The 22,753-nt window shown below is 42.1% G+C and overlaps 2 protein-coding genes and 1 long non-coding RNA gene across 8 annotated transcripts; 1 reads left to right on the forward strand and 2 right to left on the reverse strand.

The window, feature by feature from the left end:
• Positions 1-2,673: 2,673 nt before the first annotated feature.
• LOC105698059 lies at positions 2,674-3,305 on the reverse strand. The gene is made up of 2 exons (XR_001103900.1): positions 3,191-3,305; positions 2,674-3,118 (listed from the first exon to the last, which is right to left on the reverse strand). It is a non-coding gene; the product is annotated as an uncharacterized LOC105698059 (long non-coding RNA).
• Positions 3,106-5,542, forward strand: LOC105698058. The gene is made up of 2 exons (XM_012421953.2): positions 3,106-3,316; positions 3,540-5,542. The coding sequence occupies exons 1-2, from the start codon at positions 3,247-3,249 to the stop codon at positions 4,688-4,690; spliced, it is 1,221 nt and encodes a 406-aa protein (XP_012277376.1). The 5' UTR covers positions 3,106-3,246; the 3' UTR covers positions 4,691-5,542.
• A 167-nt stretch (positions 5,543-5,709) lies between these two features.
• Positions 5,710-22,431, reverse strand: LOC105698056 (C2 domain-containing protein 5). Of its 6 annotated transcripts, none has more exons than XM_012421952.1 (16): positions 22,339-22,431; positions 21,555-21,952; positions 21,184-21,324; positions 20,883-21,099; positions 20,680-20,805; positions 17,287-17,444; positions 16,824-16,847; positions 16,150-16,302; positions 15,900-16,068; positions 15,005-15,809; positions 14,608-14,925; positions 14,338-14,536; positions 14,032-14,222; positions 13,831-13,956; positions 13,601-13,747; positions 5,710-9,574 (listed from the first exon to the last, which is right to left on the reverse strand). In XM_012421952.1, the coding sequence occupies exons 2-16, from the start codon at positions 21,922-21,924 to the stop codon at positions 9,488-9,490; spliced, it is 3,231 nt and encodes a 1,076-aa protein (XP_012277375.1). In that variant the 5' UTR covers positions 21,925-21,952; positions 22,339-22,431; the 3' UTR covers positions 5,710-9,487. The 6 variants fall into 6 exon arrangements, with proteins under 6 accessions (XP_012277375.1, XP_012277373.1, XP_023290450.1 ...); XM_012421947.2 differs by having other exon boundaries at positions 9,488-9,574; positions 17,287-20,453; XM_012421949.2 differs by lacking the exon at positions 22,339-22,431 and adding an exon at positions 22,160-22,315 and having other exon boundaries at positions 9,488-9,574; positions 17,287-20,453.
• Positions 22,432-22,753: the final 322 nt, after the last annotated feature.

The following is a 22,753-nucleotide window of genomic DNA, read 5'->3' on the forward strand; positions in this document are numbered from 1 at the left end:
GCTAAAAAGATTTGCATGCCTTTCAGAAAAACTGGTCTTATTGTGGATTCGAGGTACACCTATCAGTGTATTTCGGAAAGGGGCTCATAAAGAGCCTCAAACTCTGTTTAAAAAATAAAATAAGAGGTAGAACTGTTATAATAATAAAATAGGTATATTTTAATATCAGTGCCGCCCTCACCACCTTTTACACAGGGAGGATCATGAATAATGAAGTGTCGACGTTAACGCCCGTTCAGTCAACTCTGCCGGCTAAAATCAACAGAAGGTATGTTAATGAAAATTTGATTACCTAGTCTGTATTTTTTTATTTCTTTTTTCTTTTTAGGGACAGGACCCATGTACCATAAAAACTGGGCTCTGGGAAATATATCAGCATGCTCCAAGCGTGTACTCTCTGGATATCCGTCGAGGCATGCCACGGATGATATCCTATGCATACTACTCCAAGAGTTTAAAGCTTGATAATTACGAAGTGAAACAAAACTTCATTGATATTATGTTAATGAGACCACCCGAGCTCGCGTCCAAGGCTCCATCGGTATTCAGGGCGTCTTGTCGTCCATCCAGAAGATACACATCGGGATAAGAAACTTGTCATCCACCCAGCAGGATATCCACGAGATAACGTCCAGATTACATCCTAGATGATCCCTCCCCTGAAAGCTCGACACGTCGAGCACTCTTCCACGACCTATCGGACGTACACCTTGGAGTTCCTTCCAACAATCAATTTTAAACACATTTCTAAAGACCGTTCAAACGTTGCGACATCATTACTCGTTTGCTCTGATAAAAGGCGGAAACCGGATGTTTCTTTACTTGGAGGATAAAAATGATCCACTGACTGTTTCCAGCCTGACAGTAGCTGATGATAATTCCTGTCCGGTGCTTCTCTCAATCGCTGGAAAACCTCCTAGTCCTCAAGGATAAGTGGGAGTAAGAACAACCTGTAAGTGGAAAATATTTTAATTGAACATAATTATTTCTCTCTAAGGGAGTAGGTTACAGGTAATCATGAAATCCTCGGGAACCTTCGGTATCGGTCCGTCGTTGGAAAATGTCCTTCATTAGTCACTTTTAATCTGCAATTCGCAGTTTATGGCTCGTTAGGGTCCCGACGCTGCTTTCATCGATAAGGATCGTCCATTAAATATACCCCTTCTCAAAATTGCCGACCAGAGTGGGTCGAGCATCCTCCATGGGGACGTCCTCCTACGCTTGAACCGTAGAAAATCCGCAGGTTGTTGGCTGTTGTGTAATTCAACTCGTATTCCTCGCGGGTACGTAATTTCCCTGAATACTGTCCTCGTTCCCTGGCTCGAAAGGCAAAATAAATTAGCCCCGACGTGGTCTAGGAGGGAATGAATTACGAGTAGAAAGTGCGAGGGTGGATCGACCCGGGAAGGAGTGGATCCTCCTTACCATACGACGTCCTGGGTCCGCTTGTGATGCAGGGGAGTTACCACGGGACGAACAAATATTGCCAAGAGTAATTGCCAAGAGGCAGCGGGACATCAATCTCGACAGTAAGACTTGACCTCCGAGGAGGAGATAGCTCTCCAATGCAAAAGATCGTGCATTCCCTGATCCTCGGTACGTATCTGTCGGTATGACTTCCCGATAAAAAGAAATATCTGTAATAGAAAAAAAAATCCGATCTATTTTATGTCAAGCATGATTATCGATCCTAGGTACGTAGCTGACGGTATGACCTCCCTATAAAAAAAATACATATCCGATCTATTAAAATCTGTGAAATAAATTTCAAGCCCGACTATCGAGAATGACAAGCGACCAAGCGCGATCAGCTGACTGACATGACAACCCTTCACGGAGGAAATTTATCCCCCCAAGGTGGTAAAAATCCCACAAATTTCGACGATCTCTACCTATATACTTCCCATGAAGGCCACGTAGTAAAAGCAGCTATAACATCCGGTATTTCTCATTGACCCCCGGCATATGCAAGGAGTATCTCGCGGTAATAAGAAATACCAAATATTATAGGTGCTTTTACTACGTTTCAAACATGCAATATAAACCTAGAACAATGCCTGCGGGAAATAAAATAAATGCCCATGAATTTCTTTTATCTTTATTTAAGCCAGCGTTTTATAGCTCACAGACCTCGTCTTAGAGTAATATGGGTCAAAAAGTGTTCCCTAGGATAGTTTGAAATGATTTATAAGTCACGTCGGCGTTCTAAGGGGGACGGTATGTCCAGCAGAAAATGAGAAGCAAGAATGTTATGACGATGCAGTTCAGGGAGGCGTGATTCCGGAGCGAAATGAGAGCTAAAGTTAAGGAGGAGCTTTTAGGTAGGACACTGTTTACTTTTGCTTCTTCTTTATCCTCTCTGATAACGGGCTTCGAGAGGTATTATGCCTCTTCTACGGTTCCGTTTTTGGAAGCTCGCAACACCGATGATTTCCACAGTTGAAGTAATATTTACGAATGGCGAGAGAGCGAAGAGTATGCACATGTTCGCATGGAAACATGTCCCCGAAATGTGAGAAAATAAATTGCCTGGTGAAAGTCGAATCGTGCATTGATATATCATCATCACCGCGCTCCGATATTAATACGCGCACGAGGGTGTCCTACCTACAATTTCGTCCATAATTGTTATTAATTATACAAAAAACAACGGGTGCATAATGGACGCTCACGAAGAATACAAGAGACTTTAATCTACAGATCGAGATACAAATTCGTACAATTAGCGTATGGATTTTTTTTTCATACGAAATTTTTAAATAACCTCCAGCTCTCTCAGAATCCATGTCATCGAGAGAATAGGTTCTAATGCTATTCAAATGAAAGCAATTAGTCGAAGCGTGCAACGTCCGATTATCGGCCAGCCGATACGTCCAATGTCAATTAGAACCCTATTGACAGGGATATGCAGATATTAATTCGGCCTGGAGCGGAATTTCACGTTGGTCCGTTGTAGATACCTCCACCCGATGGAATCACCACTGTCCATAAAAGTCGGTCGTTGTGTGAGCTGACGTTCATAGTTTGTGCAGGTGTTTGGCAGAATTACCATCGGAAACGTGACTAATTGCTTGTCTAATCACCCAGGAAGTACTCGCTCGGCTCGTTGGACTTACAGCTGTAACAATGATCGACATCTCTTAGCGAACCTCGGGAGAAAAGACGAAAAAGTACTCCGACAAACAGGGACCTCATTCATTGGAAAGTGGCCAACGTCAGCAAGTCAGTCGCCGAGGAGGCGCAAAGATGGTGCTCCGAAAAGTTCTCCTCCTGGGAATCGTCCTTCTAGGGTTTGGCAAAATCCAGGCATCCACTGGTGAGTCAATTAGTGCATGAAAAATAAATAAACTTCCGAAGAAGTCGTACAGATTAGATAACCTTCTTTACGAGAGCGACGCGAATCCGCATCGTGTGTCTCGAATAAAGATTAGGTGATACGAGAGGAAATAAATATCCATTATTATTGAACACCGTTTTCAAAGGTAGGAACATAGGGATCGATCGCAAGGATCGTCGTAAAGCGTGCTTCCTGCTTTCAGAGCAATGTTCGATCCTCGTGAACGGGGGACTGCCCGACCCCCAGCCCCTGATCCTGAAACAAGGGCACGAAAAGGGGTTCGTCTACCCTAACGAAGTGGAAACGAAAAACATCGTCTTGTCGAAAGGCGAATCCTTTCGTCTGGCCTGTCCAGGGAGCAAATTGGAGATCCAATCCCCAGAGTTCGTCGACGACGCGATCGCGACCTGCGTCGGTGGGACGTCCTTCTCCATAGGTCGACAAAGCGTCGTCGAAAATTTCCGCGACATCCGGTGCTCCAGTTACCCCAAAGTGGTGGCCCTCGGTACGAGCAAGACCTGTCCGAACGGAAAAGAGGGTGAAATCGGATTTTCCCTGAGCACAGGCGAGTTTTACAGGGTGATCGACATCTGCCACAACGCGACTTTGGCACACACTACCTTTGCTCACGCAAAAATCCCAGCAGTGATAGACGCCGCTCAAACGGGCTTCCCCAGGATCTCGTTCCGCAAGGGTCCTTTCTACCGAGGATTGTCAATGGACTCGGCCTACAGCAGGGGAAATCAACGTTCCACCCTGGCGAGGATCCTGAAGAGCGAGGCCCTAGCCGAGAAGTACATCCCTCGGACTGGGGAAACTTTTTTGACGAGGGGTCACCTGGTCGCCAAGGGGGACTTCATCTATGGCACCCAGCAGAGGGCCACCTTCTTCTACGCCAACACCGTGCCCACGTGGAACACCGTCAACTCCGGGAACTGGATGATCATGGAGGCCGACGTGAAGACCTACGCAATTCGGAATAAAGTGGATTTAGACGTGTACGTAGGCAGCCACGGGATCCTAACTCTGCCGAACGCGACAGGCCAGAAGCAAGAATTGCACCTTCACGTTACCGACAGGATCACCGGGGTACCGATCCCCAGGACCTTGTTCAAGGTGGTGTACGACTCGGCCAGGAAGAGAGGAGTCGTTTTCCTCACCGCGAACAACCCTTTCTTGCAGTCGGTACCGAGGGAGTACGTCATCTGCAAGGACGTTTGCGATGAAATCAAGTACATATCCTGGAAAGCGACGAAGCTCGAAAGCGGATTCTCTTATTGCTGCGAAATCGACGACTTCAGGCACGCTTTCCCTGGCTTGCCTGGGTTCGAAACCGTGGGATTGCTTGTATAAATAAAACGTGAACGATCGCCTGAACTTTGAACGTCATCCGCTCGCTCGGTGAAACTCGGAGCCCGAAATCACGGGCGCGAGACAATTGGCTGTAACGAATTCGCATTATGCGAGCATGTTTAACATGTAAATGAGTCATTGTCCATGCCTGAGAGAAACTATTAAAGAATTCATACTAAAAGAAGAGGTCACCGATTCGTTAATGAGCGCCTGCTGGAGACCAAGAGTGACCTGCAGGTGAAGCAACAAAGGCAGATTCTGCCGTCTCCTAAACTCGACAGTAAAATGACTAAGTCCATTGTAGTAATAGAATTCCGTAGCGACATTAAGAGCGTCCCTGACTTTTAGAAATTACGAGGACACGTGCCACATTTTTACCGAATACCGGACATTACACTCCGAACCGGTACGCGTGTCCAATTAGATGCAAGCAAACAATGGCTCGTGCTACAATTGTTTGACAAAATTGGCCGTCGCCCACGACCAGTAAATATAATATCCCAGATGAAATTCTCTGAGTGCATTATACCGATGATTGAAACCAATTATATTCCGGGATATTTCGAGTGGATCCGAGGTGCCAAGAGTCGAGTCGATGAGCCATAAAGATCCCCTTATTTGGTTTTAATGGCTTCCTGGGGCGCTCTTGGGACACGTGGAGAAATAAACAGCCCATTTGGTCCCGCTCGGCCGAGAGCAAAAAAAATAAGCCAAAATGAAGAAACGACCGCTACCCTTTACATGTACTTACATTTTATTTCTGTACAGTTTTTAACACGCGGTACTGTGCTGGACTTGATCCATGGTTGTATAATTTTGAGACTGTACAACTATAAACAGCGATTGATGGTCCGATGCTTTCTTTTTCCTGGCTACGCTATATTCCTCAAATCGATCGTTCAATACGAAAATTTGTCCCATGCTTGCATTGTCGAGGAACAGATTCCCGATTTTCGATATTTCCTTCCTTCCATTCCGTCGTTTAAACGGGACTATTACTCACGCTTATCCAGTTTCGCTCTGGATCCGTTACGATCACGCGATGGAGTACTCTAGAAAAAGCGAGCAGTACATATTAACAACGCTCGGGCGCTAAATCGATTATAATCTCGTCGATTTAGAAAATAGCTGTTTCTAACGATAATACCTGAGCGAACGCGCGAACATTTGGCTCGCTGTTAAATTATATTTACAGGTGATCGCGGCGTGCCTTATCAAATTACTTTTGCCTCCGAGGACGTTCGTTAGTCGTATCAATCGACGTGTCGCAATCGACAACGCGTATTGATTTCAAGAATACGAGGACCAACACCCTTTTTTGCGAAATTCAACCTTCCGGGAATACCTCGGCGGAAGATCGCCCACTATTACCTCGAAATGAACACGAAAGTATCACCGACGTCGAATTACCGAATCCTCATTACGGCGAAACGGCGCACTCAGAACTTTCGTCTATGCTTCTATATCCCGGCCGGACAAATAATCATTAAAAATCCGTCATTAAGCTACTCATTAGGAACTTTTAGAGACTCGGTCAACCCAAGAACGCGAGCAATTTGTACCGGTGTATACACGCTAAAAAGTCCCGCGAGACATAACAGACAATTATTAAATAATATTCCGCACCGTCCCCGCAAAGGTGCGAAAGTGAAACGCGGGTTTAAAAATAAATTCCTATACCCCCCTTCGAGGCGACTGCACTAGTTAAAACGAATAAACGTCGGTATGGCATAAACGAAAATTCCAAGTGTTAGCACACCCTTACAGTACATACTCCTAACTCGTGCGTATCATGGTGCAATACGTTAACATCTATCGCGCAATTAACGATACAAGCGCCTTATGCCCTTCTCCGCTCCCCTGGGCTATTTACCTCATCAAAGAGTGCGACACCGTTCGGATACATTTGCATAATTAGAGAATCGCCTCTGGGATCAAAAAGAGAGTCCGGACATGACGGAATTTTCTTGGGACTATATTTTCGGACCGAAGGGTCGGGGGTGGATAATTCGATCGCCCCATCGGCTCGCGGAGTCGGATCAGGTACTTATACAAAGCGAGAGGAGCGAGATGAATGAACGCAACTCCTTACGGGGTGTAAAATAGACGAGAGGAGCGTGCTCGAATTTAAAGCAGCCACGTCCCTTTGGATTTCACGGGAGTTCTCGCCCCGACGAAAGGGCAGTCTGCGTCTTCGCCGACTTAAGTCCCCGTACGTGGAGGCCGACCGAGCTAAGGGAATTACCGAGTAACTGGGTAAGGCAATGTTTCCTCGGTTACGCATTTCTACACCTTCGCTAAAGGATGCAACCTTGCACCTCCCGATCCGCACGTGCGGCGAGGAGGTACAATTTCGCTTAATACTGCGGAAAGCCTTTTCCACCGCGTGGTTTCCTCGATTTCCTCCTGGACAGGTCGCTAAACGTGTACAAAGACTGTCGGCGCATATAAATATGTACAGAGTTCCCCTCGCTGGGCTAGACTAAGTCGTGTAAGTCACACCTAAGGGTGATCGTCGCAACCCCGGTTGGATTTATTAATCGCTAATCTACGAGCCGAGCCTATAGAAAGATCGTCGATCGATCCACTCTACGCTATCGCGACTCTCGCGAAGAAACGATCTTCGATCGGTCTTCCAGTCGCGCGGAAACCCGCCCGAGGTTTCGGAAGTCTACAATTAAAGGGCTTAAAATCTCAGCAGCCGATGCGCGTGCAAATCGCACCGACGAAATTTGGCAGTCAACGCTCTCGCAACGGATGACGTCTCTTGACTTTCGCGAGCTCGTTAGATAATCGAGAATCTCGGGGGAAACTCTTCTGAACTATTTTTTATTGCTCGTGGAGGCTGCTAGGAGTTCTTGTCCGTTAACGGAAATTGTCTAGACATTGCCTCGGAGCCAATGACCCGGATTGAGTGGTCGGAAAAAAGGCTTCTCCCGGATTTTGGATTATTTCTCGAGCTCGAGTTTGTAGAGGCATTGCTTAGATCGGCACGTCGGCAAGGGGCGGCCAAATTTGAAAATTCGATGGCAGTATGTGTGTGTACGAATCACGATCGGACAACGCATCGGTGCGTTGTCAAGTGTCTCCGCTAAGGTTTGACGATCAGTCTCTCGCGGTCTTACCTAAAGGTACGCGGTTTACCTTAATCGACTAAACTTAAGTTAGAGCTAGGTGTATCAGCTGACTACGCTGGCTACCCTTGGATCGTCCTAGTCGCGTCGATTCGATTTAAATAGATTGTCCCGAAGATCGTTCTCTAACCGCTTAGATTTTTCCAGGGAGCAAAATTTGAGGAGTCTCAAAATAGTAGCTCCTGGAGCAAGAGGATCCCTGGTATTGAGCTGCTGAACATTTTTACATGAGTCGTGAGCGGTGCATTATCCTAGGCAAAGAGTCAACGTCGTAATGGTATCCTGGGGTTTATTAAATTCTGGATATTTAGAACTTTCAAGGAAATTCTTAACCCTTCACGAGAAAAGAGTCCTGACGGGTGTCGCAGCGTATTTTCATGCTTTTCGATGCTGGGTTGATTGTGGACGCATTTATTGCTTGCAGGGACTAGAAGAGCACATCTTGTAACGATACCTGGAAGGCGATTACCGAGAGGCACTTTGCCAGGGTAGTTGAGAGAATTGCGTGGGTGGTTATCGGTACCGACATGATATAATTACCTATGCCGTTGTCGGTGGGGTGAGCAATCCTACCGTCATATCTTTGGTAAACATTTCGCAGTATTCCTTGAGCTAGGGCATCAACATCTTACTGGTCCACTCGAATGGTAACGTGTATGTACCTATCTCGGTACAGTCAACCGAGAGTAGCTAGATGTCCTTTAGGGACGCATTTCTCCTTAATTGTCCTTGCGCAAACTGCACCACGAGAGAGACATTTCCTGCCAGCTCTACGATCTGTATTATTCTTAACGATCCACGTAAATTCGGAGGCTGCGATCGAGCAACGATCCCAGTCGTTTTTTAGACACTGTAAATAAACAGTGCGAGATGAAAAATTCACATGGATTCTAATTTTTTCCCAGGACCCAGATGGATTTAAGGACTGATCCTAGTCAGGCTGCCGACTGTTTGTGCCAGTACTATTAAATACAATTTCCGCCTCGACACTTTTCAATTATTTTACCTGAATATGACGGCTATGCTAACAGTTTTATCATTCGATATCGTTACTGAAACTAGCTGCGACAGCCCGTCGTCCTTTCTCGTGTAGCACCGATTTAAAAAAAAAACCTTCGGATCCAGTTTAACAGAGATGGACTAAAATGGCCTCGGTTGGAAACCATGAAAAATACATAAAAATCTATCCGACTAAAGCCGAGGCCAATCGTGATCCACCTCCGCAACGAATTGGCAGATTTGCATGCAGCTAGTCTACACTTTAGGGGCGATGATAAAATCCATAGCCTGAGTAGCGTTAAGAAGTCCAGCGATCGAGTCTCTAAGTAAATGAAGTTTTCAATTGATCTTTGGGTACAATTTGTCTATAGAGTCCTAAATTAAGGGTCCAACTCTACGGGGAATTCATCCCTACTCTAGAGATCTCTCGGAATTGAATCTACGCATTAATACAGGTAAACGGATGCAAGTATAATCGTCTCTCTTTCGACTTAACTGGGGAAATCGTCCTCGAGAATTCCGTGAAATTCAAATGAAACCGGCTAGTCTAATCCGTTGGTCGTTCTGCCCTCTCATCGATATAGAAGAAAAAAGGAAGCGAAGTACGTTACTAAGACTCTCTGCTGCAGAATATCTACGGTGGAGCCGAGTGCGGTGGTTGGGGTCAGCAATTCGAGTTTTGCAAGTGTTTCTCGTCACCGAAATATGATACCGATACCACGTCTCCACCCACGTTGATCAAGCATTGACCCTGGAAAAAGAAAAGAATTATCCTTAAAAAAGGAATATTTCACTTATTCGTCACATATCTCTCAATCGAGCGACCTCGAATCACGTGTAACGGAGAGAAACGATCGTCATGAAATCGAACATTCCTGGAAAATTAATTCGCTCCTGGATTAAATGTTTTATTCGCACCTAGTTGCGCGTAAAATCGAGTTCCGTACATAAGGATGACGTAGGCACACAGTCCGGTCCTATAATGTATCATAAGTATGTACCTCAATATAGTAACGAAATCGAACATTCCTGGAAAATTAATTCTCTCCTCGATTAAATGTTTTATTCCCAACTACTTGTGCGTAAAATCGAATTCCGTACACGAGGATGACATAGGCACACAGCCCGGTCCTCAATAATTAAAGGGGCATCGTCGAAGAGGAGCTTAACAATTTGTCCAACCGATGCTTTTCAAAGGTTCCTAGTTATCCCCCGGGGTGACGTTACTCAAATTAGATCCATTACAACATTCTGAAATAAAGCAATGTAATTCCTGGCCAGAGACTTTGCAGAACCGCTGCGCAATTTCCGCGCCAATCTATGAACGGAAATCCACCGGTGGTGCAGAGAAATTCTTTTTTATCGGAAACCTTCCGAGTCTCTTACCGACACGTCGCGCGTCATTAATTGCACACACGGGCAAATTAATCGAAAAGAAAGGCATGCCCCATAAAATTAGCAGCCCAGTAAACATTGATTTCATTTAAGCTCTGCGGTTCAGTTAGCCCGGTAATTCCGTATCCTTTTCGGAGGATCGCAAGACGAAGATTTTTCCCGAAAATAATTGCAAGGAGAATTTAATGGCCGTGCGCGGACCCGTAAGTATCTCGAAGTCGTTAGAAGAGAGTTTAACGAGCGTGGGGGGATACGCCACAGGAATACGCAGCACTATTTTAATATCAAAAGTCAGGCGGTATTACAAAACGGAATTACGCGTGTACGATGGCCTTTCGTAATTTAGAGCCCAGTCGGAGCATTTGACAGTTCCGGAGTAGATTTCACACCCGAAAGAGAATGAGAATGGCATGAAGTTACGGTCACGGTGTGTCGCAAAAGGGGATGGAACTTGGCAATCGCCATGGGACCAGAGAGGAAGAGGATAAGACAGTTTGATAAGATTCTGAAAGTATCCACGTCAAGAAAGTTCCGGACGAGAAAGAAAGAAAAAAAAAAAAGGAAAACGAGCAAATGTCGGCAGTATCGTAATCGTATCACCAGAAGGCATTCCCCAGCGGATTTCAGCACCACAAGAAAACATACATCTTTTCTCCTACCAGCTGAAAAAAAAAATAAAATAAAATAAAAATAATAGAAATTCCGCTCGTTTAATATAATTCTCCGCGTTGGTTGATTAAAATCTCCAATGAACGTTTGTTTAGTGCCCATCAATCGGGGCCGCGGAAAATGACATCCGTCTCTGAGGGTAGAAAATAGTACCGTGCAATGCACGGGGAGAGAAACATTGTCCATTGTAACGAATCGCTCCCTTATGTAATGCAATACCGTTGTGAAGTTGATTCCAAAATAAAATGTATCCGCGGCCAGTATCGTCGCATCCGGGTGTTCCGCATAGAATGAGTCATTTTTTCACTCCCCACGCCGGGAGTTCTGAAAAATAAATCAATCCCGAGGGTCGAATGCAACGAGGCAGTAAAATTAAGTCGACTTAGGAAATCGGTTATCACAGAATTTCGCCATATCCACTTCGATATCACACCTTGTCTTCGCAGGAGTAAGTTCCGCAGGTGAACTTTTCACGCGTCCCATTATGCGGAACGAACGTGGGAAGAGTCGCTGGGAGATTTTCCCATATTTTTTTTTCGCTTTTTTAAACGACCCGAGCGGGGGCACAAAACATGGTATCGCGTTTGCGGCACTTCTGGCATATTTAAAATTTACGGTAATAACGATCGACGTCTATGGCGACGTTACGCGCGGCGATGCGCGCCATTAGCGGGAAAAACCGCTGAAAAGCTCGTTCCCTTTTTCCCCATTTCCGGCCATCGGGTTCCGGCAACATATTACACGTTCTGGCCGGTGCAAGAACGCGTCTGGGAAAAGGGAGGGCTGCCAAGGAGTGATCTTCGATGGGCAAAACCGGAGGTAAACGGGACCGGGGCGATCCGAGGGGAGGCGGAAGTTAAACGATCGGGAACTACGTCGGGAAACGCACCGCAATTCCAGTCATTCCGGCAACGTGTCGACGCAATTAGTGGCTACTGTTGCTCTTAGGAACTCCGCCGGGATCTGGCAATATTCCATTTCTGCCCCCGATCGGCCGAGCGATCGACGCGGATTAAACTCAAGGAAAGGGACAGGGACACTTTCGCTCAGCTCCGTTCTGAAATGAAAACGATTGAAAAATAAAATTGCACCCCGTCGAGTGGTCAATTACAGTCCTCTTGTCGGGGCGAACGGCGAAATTGCAACGCGGTATAGATATAAAAGTAGCTTAGACCCAGTCGCTAAATCAAGCGAAATCACTTTTAATGGAGCCGAAAGTGATCTCGCGCAGACACGTAAAAATACTTTGCCATCACGCTAGATGAGACCAATCATCGGGGAACGGGGAATTAAGTCGTCCGTGCTCGATGTTGGAATAATTCCCCGAAATTGACTTGATTTGGGGAAGAAAAGTTCGGCGATTCCAGCCCGGGCAGAGACAGAGAGCGAGAGAGACTGGAGTCGTCACAAGTTTCCGACATTCGGGCAACGTGTCGGCACAATTAATGGCTATTGTCAAGGCTCGAAGTACTTCGCTCGAAACTCGTAAACTTTAGACGACCGCTCGTACCGCAGATCCGAGATACACCCAAACCGTTCCCCCAAGAGAATCGGGAATACGGTATCGCGTTTATCGATCTCCGCCAGTCGCTAATCGGACGTGATTACGATTCGCCTTTTGATTACAAGGTGGCATATAAGTACCTTTGTCGCGACCTCGTGCCTTTATCGTCTCTTCTTCAGATAAAAGAATAAAAACGTCAGCGTATCAAGGGTTCAATTCAGATTTTAGTCCTTATATAATAAATCGATCTCGTTTAGAAATTACATGTAATCCGCGTGGGTGTAACCGAGGGTACAATGAAAAGCTCGTTTTCATCTGCCGGAGAATTTCATAAGTACAAGGACCGCGTCTCTGGATTTCATCCCGTATCCCAGGAAACTCGACGACACCGGATGTTATCAATTTCTCAGGTATCCTGATTTACGAGGTACATAGTTCTCCTTTAAGAATCCGTTCTTATCGAATTCCATCGCTCAATAGCTCTCCTTTTACAGGAGTACGAGCTTTACTAGGATCGGGTACATGAACTAAAATCGGACGTCTCTGCGAGAAAGATAATACCGATATCACGCGAGAAAAGTAAAATCGACTTGGATGTAGAAAAATATTCGAATGCACTCCTACGCTTTCACATGCGCCGAGGAAATCATTAATATATTTAGAACTTGAATAATTGTTATTTTTTTTGTATCTGGCAAAACGACAAGTCGTGAAAATAAATATGTCTTATCGCAACCGTAACACAGGAGGGCTAGGCACTTCGGACTTCAGCGAAATGAAGCTGTTAAAATCAATATCCCCGACAATGCAGAGACTTTAATAAAGACCGAAGCTATGTTAGTAGCACCGTGGAAAATGAGAATTACAGTCAGGATATGAGCTCGCTCACTCAGCTCAAACGTCATTTCCACGCGCAGAAAAAGAGGTCTCCGGGGAATAAGGCTCGGAATACAGTTCTGCCATCTACTCTGTCGTTCTGAAACTCTAGGTTCAAATCTTCACTGTACCATATCCACGGTTCATATCTCAATATTTAATTACACGGCTCTCTTATAGGTACAAGGCCAATCTACGTAGAAATTACCCCATCCAAAGAGGACAATGTGGAAAACCTTAGGGCGGCGAAACGCACCGTTTACCAATTGAATTTAATCGCAATAAATGCTTTTCCTGCAAGGTAACCGACGCGCTAAACTGTCCATGACTTACCTGATTTTTATGAGGACTGTGAAGAAGTACGCACTGGCTCATGAAAAAGGCAACCATGGCATTACCTCCCAATGCTCTAATGTGCGCACGAGCGATGGCTAGCACCTCCGTCATGAAACTATGCGTGAAACCACTGAGGCCTCCATTCTGAATCGCAACAAAGAATAATTGTTACGATTTTATTGTAAACTAAAGGAATCGAGATATGAGAACATTGAAATTGAAATTACCTCTCTAATGGATGTGCTTTCTCTAATGAAGAAGAAATTCAAATTTCCTAGATACCTCTCGATCCTCCCACCTGGCAAGTACGACAAAGGTGTAATATCTATTCCGTATCTTTCTTTTAAGGGAACCTGTAAAAATATCGTAACATTTATTTACTTGAAAAAAAAAAAATCAAAGTGCAAGGTGGACATCGCGATACTCACGTGCTTAGGTCTATGAACCGTATGGGTTTTTATCCTCAATGGTGATCGTGGCCTTGGCTTTTGAGAAGAAGCTGTGGTCGTCGTTAAAGAATGCGTATTTAAAGTATTTGGAGTACTAGGCGTGACATTAGGTTGAGCCGCGACAGATTCCGAGTGATCTTCATCAAGGCTGAATATCATGTCGCTATCGTCTAAAAATTAAAACGTGAAGGTAAAATGAGTTTTTTTTTTCATACACTATTTCTAACAATGTTTCGATCATTGAGATATATGAAAATATATTAGATGAATAAATGTAAAACGTACCTGGTTTTTTTACGTGGTCTTTACTCGCAGAGTGAGGCACGGTTTTGCGTTTGTGTTTGTCGCCTTTAGTTGGCTCTCCTAAACCCAGTGCCATTCCGATGACTGACAGCTGTATTTCATCTTGCTCTGGTAGTGCTACTTTAAATTGTAAATCACAAAGTGCGCATGGTACCATCCGGCGAAGTTTAAAATACACGGTCTGAAAGAAAAACCGCATTGTACGCGTGCAAGTTGAACATCGAAGAATACGGTAAGTACTCTTTATCATACCTGAAGCAATCTTGCAAAGTATTTCGAAGGCATCAAAGCGAATTGCCCCGTAGGAATTTTCGCCCTAGAAACTTGAGTAAACATTTGTAGGTTCCTGACAATTTCAAGATCTTCCAAGCCAGGAATACTCTGAGTGTTAACGATGTGAAAATCATCAGGAGGTCTGTCGTCCATCAGCAAACTAATTCTGTCTATATCTTCGATATCATCTATTTCCAATACGCATGCATCCTTCGTTCCCAATCCCAAGTCCAATTCTGGTAGTTCATCGTCAGACTCATCGGTATCCGAAGTTCCCGACCGACCATTTTCAATATCCTGCAAGAAATCATAGGACAAGAGGTCATAGGATTTCAACTTGCCTGAGACGTATCTTTCCTAAAAACGTAAAACTTACAGCAGAGGTTTTCAGCTCATAAAATTCCTTGTTCTTCCTGACAGTTTCGACAAGATTTTTCTGAATCTCTGCCAGCTGTTCCTCATTGTGCCAAGAGTTACCGGACGCAATTTGAGGAATAGACGGTGCAGGGAGCGCCGTCAAAAATACCGCAGTTCCTACAGCCATGCCGACGACCAGTCTCTCCCCAACGGAAACCTGTACTTTCAGGCCAAAAATAGCATTCATGCCTTTAACCTTGAGTTTGTTTAGCAATAAACTATGCAGCTCGTATTCTAAGAACGGCAAGCAGTCCGAAATCTCTTTGGCGTTTAATTCGCCTCTCAGGTCTCTTTTACATTTACATACAGTTGCCTGTATAAAACAACCTCTACCCGTGATAGGAACGTTATCCGGCAATTCGATAGTAGCGAACAATACATCCGGTACTTTTGCGCGCCTACAGACGGCACATTTTGACATATTAACTCTAAAAGGCACGCTTGCTTCGCTGTACGGCAGGTGACACAAATTGCACGCAGTTTGCGCCAGTTGATAGGGCCCTTCGTGGTCGTTACTTTCTGAGATACGTTTAATCTTTCCGCTCAGATGATGGGACTGCTGGGAAGGTACGGATACGTCCTCACTTTTTTCGTTCTTAATACTTGGTAATTTTTGCGGACCCTTATCACGGTCGGAGTCCATAGACGTTGTCATTAATCCTTGCTGTACCCTGCCGAGCAAGATACCCTCTTGATCTTGACTGATATTGTGAAGATTGATCACAGCAGCTGTGCCCGATGCATTTAGCACACACACGTCGTCACTGCACGTAAGAGAAAAGTAATGTGTAATTGAGTATTAAAATATTTGTTCACTAACTTTTGCTCTCATTTTCAATGTTGACTGTTATTACCATATGCTAGTTTCTTCCTTGTACCCGATCACGACATTGCAGGCCAATGCTCTAGCGTGTGATCTGACTTCCATTCGGATTTCTGTCCACCATGCGTCACGACTTTCTGGTTCTTCCAAATTGCTTATTCTTTCTAACAGTTTTACAGATCTAGCGCTTACAAGACCACCTACATCGAATCGTAATCACATTAATTTAGTAATCACCTTGATATGATGATTACATTTTGAAGAAATTTATAAACACTTACCCAGATGTAATATAAACCCAGGCGGATATTGCTGCATTGTAATAAATGGATATTCCAACATTTCCAAGATGTCTTGATTCATCGTTCTTACTATTGCAGTCGAAGGTCTCCCATAACCTCCCATTGATCTGTCACTTCCCGTCAATGAGTTTCCTGTTCAATATAATAAATGTTATAATCAAATATCAGTTACCTAAATAAATATTGATTCACTCAAGTACAACTTGAGAATCTAATATTCACTTTTTAACAGACATATTATTTAAAATTCCCCACTTATTTAAGGAATATTTACAGGCGAAACACGAACGGTGTCACTGGCAGCTTTTCACAAAGGACAAATGATTATTAATTTTCTAATTGTATATCATGACATATATGTACGATTTTAACTATAAGATGGGTGATAATAATTATTTTCTTACAGTTTCACATGGCAAACATATTTATAGAACATATTGAAGTTAAGTTGACGTGTGAATACACGTACTTGATTACTTTGTTAGTAATTCTTCTTATTACTAAAAACATAGTAATTATGATGCTTAGTAACTCCCTAACCCTGTTGGCGAAGACTCGTTAGAAATGCTCAACATGAATTTATTAATGGATTATGACACGCGACAACGACAACGTTAAACAATCAACATTGATATTTTCCTGATGGTACTCACGTTTATGAAAGAGTTTATAAAATCCTGGCAGGAGAAACAATTCAAATGGAAATGGAACAGAAAAAGTTAAATTTCTATAAACACAAAATAATTGAAGCAACTGAGAAAAACAGCACTTATGTAATCGATAGAAATTTCGTACGTTATGAACTCTACTTAAGATTGATCGACTTTATTGAACTGATAATTCCTTTCATCAAGTTTGTAATGAATGTTATTACGAAAAACAGTTAACACCTCTTTAATGAAAGAATGGTATGTAGATGCAATGAAAGTATTTTTGAATTGTAACCTCTGCGGTGCAAATAAATATAAATAAATATTCGGTTCTTTTCACTCTTTCGTAGCCTGATCCCATCATTTACCAGTTTTTAATAGAGCAAAAAATAAAAGCAATAAAAGGATTGCTGCATGGACATTACCACCTTTAATACAGCTGTAAAAATATATGTTGAAATTGTACCTTTAGGTGTGATGCTGAGGTCGGAGTCACTTGATCTTCGGTGCAAAGGGATAGAAGTGTTCATTTTGGTTGCTGGTGAGTGAGATACCTTGTTCAACATCGACGAAGGAACCACTGGTAATGGACACACTGGGCTCAGGGATGCATCGTCTTGCTGCCTGAGGAAGGGAGACGCGCAGGGCACACACGGATTGTCAGTTGTATTAGCATTGTTAGTGATTTTAGTTAAATCAAGCTGCTCCGAAATATCTTGCAAATTGCACGCACTATGACTTTTGAGTACGGAGGGTTCTGACGATGGCGCAAGTAACGACATAGCTTCAATGCTCTGTGGTTTTAAGTTCTGCAATTCTATATTAATATCGTTACCACTTGAAACTTCAGTATGTGTATCTACTGCTAAATCCTTCGCTGCAGCTTTATGACTAATATGATGTTTATGAATTTTGAGATTAGCAGACATAGGCTCTTTCAAATACAAATCAGGTTTATCATGGAGTGATGAATTGGTGGAGATGTTACCAGGACTAGGTGGGTCACTGGAAACATGATTTTTGGGCATTTCGACGATGGGTGTATTATCAGGAATAGGATGATCTGTCATGGAAGTACAAAGCGCATGCTTATCTTGCATCGGAGGATTTGTCATCGTAAAGGGTAATTCGTTGTTGTGTGGAGTCGAATGTTTTCCAGGAAAGATGTGTTTATCCGGTGACTTTGATTTCGATTTCCTCTCAAATACTTTTGTTCTGTGAAGCGAATCAGGAGATGGTGTCAAATTTTTATGAAATCTTTCACGCCTTTTTCTTCTGCTTCTGGTCGAATCCTTTCTGTCACCATGTCTAGGATGTACCATCATCTTTGTGTCAATTATTTTCAGTAGATCTAGCATGCAAGACTGCCTATATTTCCTGTATGCTTTTTCGTCAATAGTTGAATTATCTGTCAAATTTTCTTTCTCAAATTGTGTCTTGAATTGCGTTACTTCTATTTCTGAAGTACCAAGATCTGCTGCGATCACATCCTCGGTCACAACAATCGGAATTTGTAAGTGGTAATTATTTGTTTCTTTAGGAGGTTCTATGATTTTTGGTATAGGTGTTGACAATGGTTGCGGGTTTATTTCATTATTAGTAATATCTTTATTTTTAATTGATATTACCACTGGTTTCGTATAGTCTTTATCAAATCCTTTGTAAATGACTGTATCCGTTCTTTCAACTTTTCTTGGAGATTTTTCTTTTTGACCATGAAGATTTACTGGTTTAAGAGTTGCATTTTCATTATCATGGAAAGTAAAATCTGCAGAATTTATTTCTTGATCGTTGTCAGAACTATCATAATCAGACGATGAAGTGTTGTGAATAAAAGATTCTGTGTCACTAGATATTTGACGTTTAAAATCAGTTTCAAATTTAAAGAAACTATTTTCAGTAGTTGTGGTAGCTGTTTCGTTTGGTGTCGAAGAGATTACGATATCAGCATCTACTTCTTCGATATCAAGTGCTACGTAATCCTTATGGGTTTTACATTCTTCGCAATTACGCCTTGCATGGATACATTCACATAACTCTTCATTTTTTTGACCATTTTCCAAAAAATCAGAATTTAATTTAACACTATCTACATTAGGAACATAATCATTTAAATTTCTGAACACCTGGAATTCTCCTAGATTTTGTAATGGAATATCGGTTGTTTTAGTATGAACAAGATCAACTTGATTTTCCAACCATCCAGTTTCTGGAGATTTAGCATGTGGCAAAATGACAATATTGTTCTGTAAATCAGCACCGAAATCCTGAGAAATTTCTTGATCTTTTCTCAAACTCATTTCTTCCGGTAATATTTGGTAATTATTGGTTGCATCTGCTTTATTTTCTTCACTTGAATATAACATTGTTGCCGATGTATCAGGTCCCAGAAGTAATTCAGTTTCCTCGGAGAACCTAGTTTGATTATTTAAAATATCAGCATTGCTGCTTAATGTATAATCTTCAATTTTCTGTTTATCACTTTCGAAATTAGGACTTATATCACAATGACATTGTTGAGTACTTGAGTTCGAAATATTCAATAGATTCTGCTGTAAGATAGTTTGCGAATTTTCCATGTCAGGTGGTGACTCAAATATAACACGATCCGAAAACCTGGAGATACAGTTTTCTGTGCCCGGTGAGCCTTGATCTACTAATGATGAAGAATCGTCAAGAATATTATAATTTGTACTGGATTCAGATTGATCGTCATCAGAAGTCGATGTGTCTGTTTCTGAGGACGATATCATTGGTATCGATCGATTATCATTGTAGATTGAATCCAAATTCGAAGTAAGTTCGTGAATTTCAACGTGAGAATTATTTTTGTCACCTTGACAATCGTCAGACTGTTCATTATCGTTTTCCTTTCTGCTTTCTTGTTCACTTGACTCTAGATTATCGCTTTTCTTAGACTCATCTGAAAAGTTTACAGGTGACGGTGTTGGAGTTTCATGATCTTCTCTGACACTATCCAGTGGAAGTCCGGCATGAACCGACCTTATTAACAAAGCTGCCATTCCCTCTCCCACAGACCTCTTGTGGGAAAACTTTTTCTTCTTTTCAGACTGATGTAGATCGATCATGGATGACCTTGTAGAATCAGAGCCAACAATTGACCATGCACTTGAATATATACTATCTAAATCACTCTCTTCGTCAGATGTTTTAAATTTTAATTGTGTACTCTTTTTGGACAAAACTGTTTGTGGTAAATTTCTCAAATTTTTTAAACCTCGAGAAAATCTATTTCCTGTAGGTTCACCTCTCATATCTTCTAGAGCTAACATGGATTTGACCGACATGTTATCCGTTAAGTCGTCTGACTGTAATTTATTGAGAGGTCCACTTTTCCACACATGACTGCTGTAGGAATACGATTGCAGTGATAATTGTCTGACATTTTCTTGATTTGATCCAACCGATCTATATTGTGAGACTTTCATTACAGATCTTGAATGCTTCGGTATACCTTTACCATATCCTGGAAATCTCTTGCTTACTTGAAGGATATGTGGTTTTGTTGAATCAGAAATAGTACGGTTTGGGGAATGGGAAGTGAAAATTGCGCCATCGTCACTATCAACGCTCCCTGGCGAAGATTTATATGATAAAGGAAGCAGTGCAAGACTACATAAAAAAAAAAAAACCATGCAAGCGGGAAACAGAAAATTTCCATTATTACCATGTTTACTATTGTTGCATAATAGAAAATATCATGTTTATAATATTCTACGATGCACTATCTGGATTCAATTAATGTATTACTAAAAAATATATAAACATTATGAAAAGTACGATTTCCAACAAATTTGACCAATATCTACTACTACAGTGATGTAAAATATATACTCACTCCTCAGCAGTGATAGTGTCAATAGGCAAGCCAGAAATATCCTGCAACTTGGAAAGGGTCACTGCAGTACCAATACCCCTGGCAACAATTCCAGATTCCCCTTCCAAGTCAAAATTCTGAATATACCTAAGAAAATACAAGTCACATGAATATTCTAAAATATGATTGTGTAACATTCCATTACATCTTGTACTAAAACTTACCCAATAACAGCATTTCCACCAAGGTCTAACGCCTTTAATCCTATTTTTCTTTGCACTTCTCCACTGAGTTTGAAAAACAACGTTTGCCGTGCTTCATTTGATGCCCTTGGTGTCCTAATTTTATCAATCCATTTATACTCAGGATCATCGCTAACAACTAATTCTTCAACAAAACCATGGATAACTTGTACTTGATGACCATAGGGTATATTTGGTGCTGAAAATTTATTATATGTGAATACATAGTCATCCTTACTCTTTTTAAGATGTTAATACAGCATGAATTTAGAGTACAACTTACAATAGAACAATTGTACCCCACAGGATGACTGCCGAAATTTATTAAAATCCGAAAATAATTCAACCTTGACTATAATGTTAACTTCCCCACGAATTCCATGCATGGTGTCATATACAGGAATCCATCCAGTCATCACCGATCCTATGATTTTCACATTATTTTGTATGAAATATCTGGTGGTATACATATCTCTATAATCATTCTTTTAAATGTACATTAATTATACAAATATTCACATCTAACCTCAAAAGGCATCTTATTATATTTAACTGCAATATAGATCATTGAAATCAATATTTCAAGTTGTGCATGAAACATGACTACTTAAACAATTGTCACATAAATTGCAATTAAATTATAACTAAACTCACCACCTTGTGATCCAATGCTAGAATTCATTGATGCTTCTAATGTCCAAATGTTTTTAACAGGCGGAGGTACTCCAGGTAATAACAATGGATTTAAATCTAAGTAAACCTTCCCAATGGCATCGTTAGCCGAGTACGTATCATGATCCATAAGTCTGATTTGTAAAGGTTCATCTTGCAATTCGGCATCGTCAACCTCAAACTTATACCATTCAGAATTCCACTGAGGATTTAATGATTTTCTGCATACATCCGTCTTGTAGGTTACGGTACCAAACTTTATTTCTACATAAGCATCCGTCGTGTCTCCCGATCGGTCCATTACTGGCAGATTTCGTCCTGCCAGTATTTTTACCTTTATTTTGCCAGGCATTATTACATTTGAACGTTCACGTCAACATCTGCAAACGATAACATCTATGAGAAATTTAAAGAGACACTAAGAAGCTGTAAATAAAATGTAAAAAATATAAATCAGCTGTATTTTAAGTGGAATTGAGAGCATTTTTCATGACCTCTACCTAAATATTTAACATGATAACAAACTATTAGAATTCTTACAATGATACACGTTGAGCACATATAGGTTAGGAACTTATGTTAGGTACCGGAAATATCAACGAACAGCCGAAAGCATAGACGAAATGAACTGGTGCGTAGACAATACTAATCACACTGGTCAAAAGTTAATGAATATCTGCCAAACACTCTTGACAGAACTGTCAAGGCAATGATTACGATGTAGAAAGACCTCAACAGAAAAATTCCTGACAGAAACTACGCTCACCTATAGTTTCCTGTGATTGCACACAGGAATACGTTGACGGCTATTTTTGTTAACGAATGCTTTAGAGAAATCTCTTTGGAGAGACAGAGAGAAATGACCATGTGCATATAGTTACTTATATATAGCCATCTTCATGAACAATATATGAGCTGTTCCGTAATTCGCGCTCATTTACAAAGACGATTTGGAAGTTCACTCAATGATGAGTTGGGAGATTGCTCACGAGTAGGCGCGTGATCGTGCTATGCTGCCCCTGGTGGAGGATGTGGACGGCTAATGCACTTGCCACCTGATACCCCCCATGGCGACCCAATTAAAAAATCCTCATCTCTGCTCCTAACTCATCTCTGTGATAACAAACATCCTTTAACATCTTTTAACACCTCTTACCAACAAGTTCAGCAAAATCTGCGGC

Source organism: Orussus abietinus, unplaced genomic scaffold (assembly GCF_000612105.2).
Source record: "Orussus abietinus isolate OABI.00-Male unplaced genomic scaffold, Oabi_2.0 scaffold1, whole genome shotgun sequence".
NCBI classification, from domain to species: Eukaryota; Metazoa; Arthropoda; class Insecta; order Hymenoptera; family Orussidae; genus Orussus; species Orussus abietinus.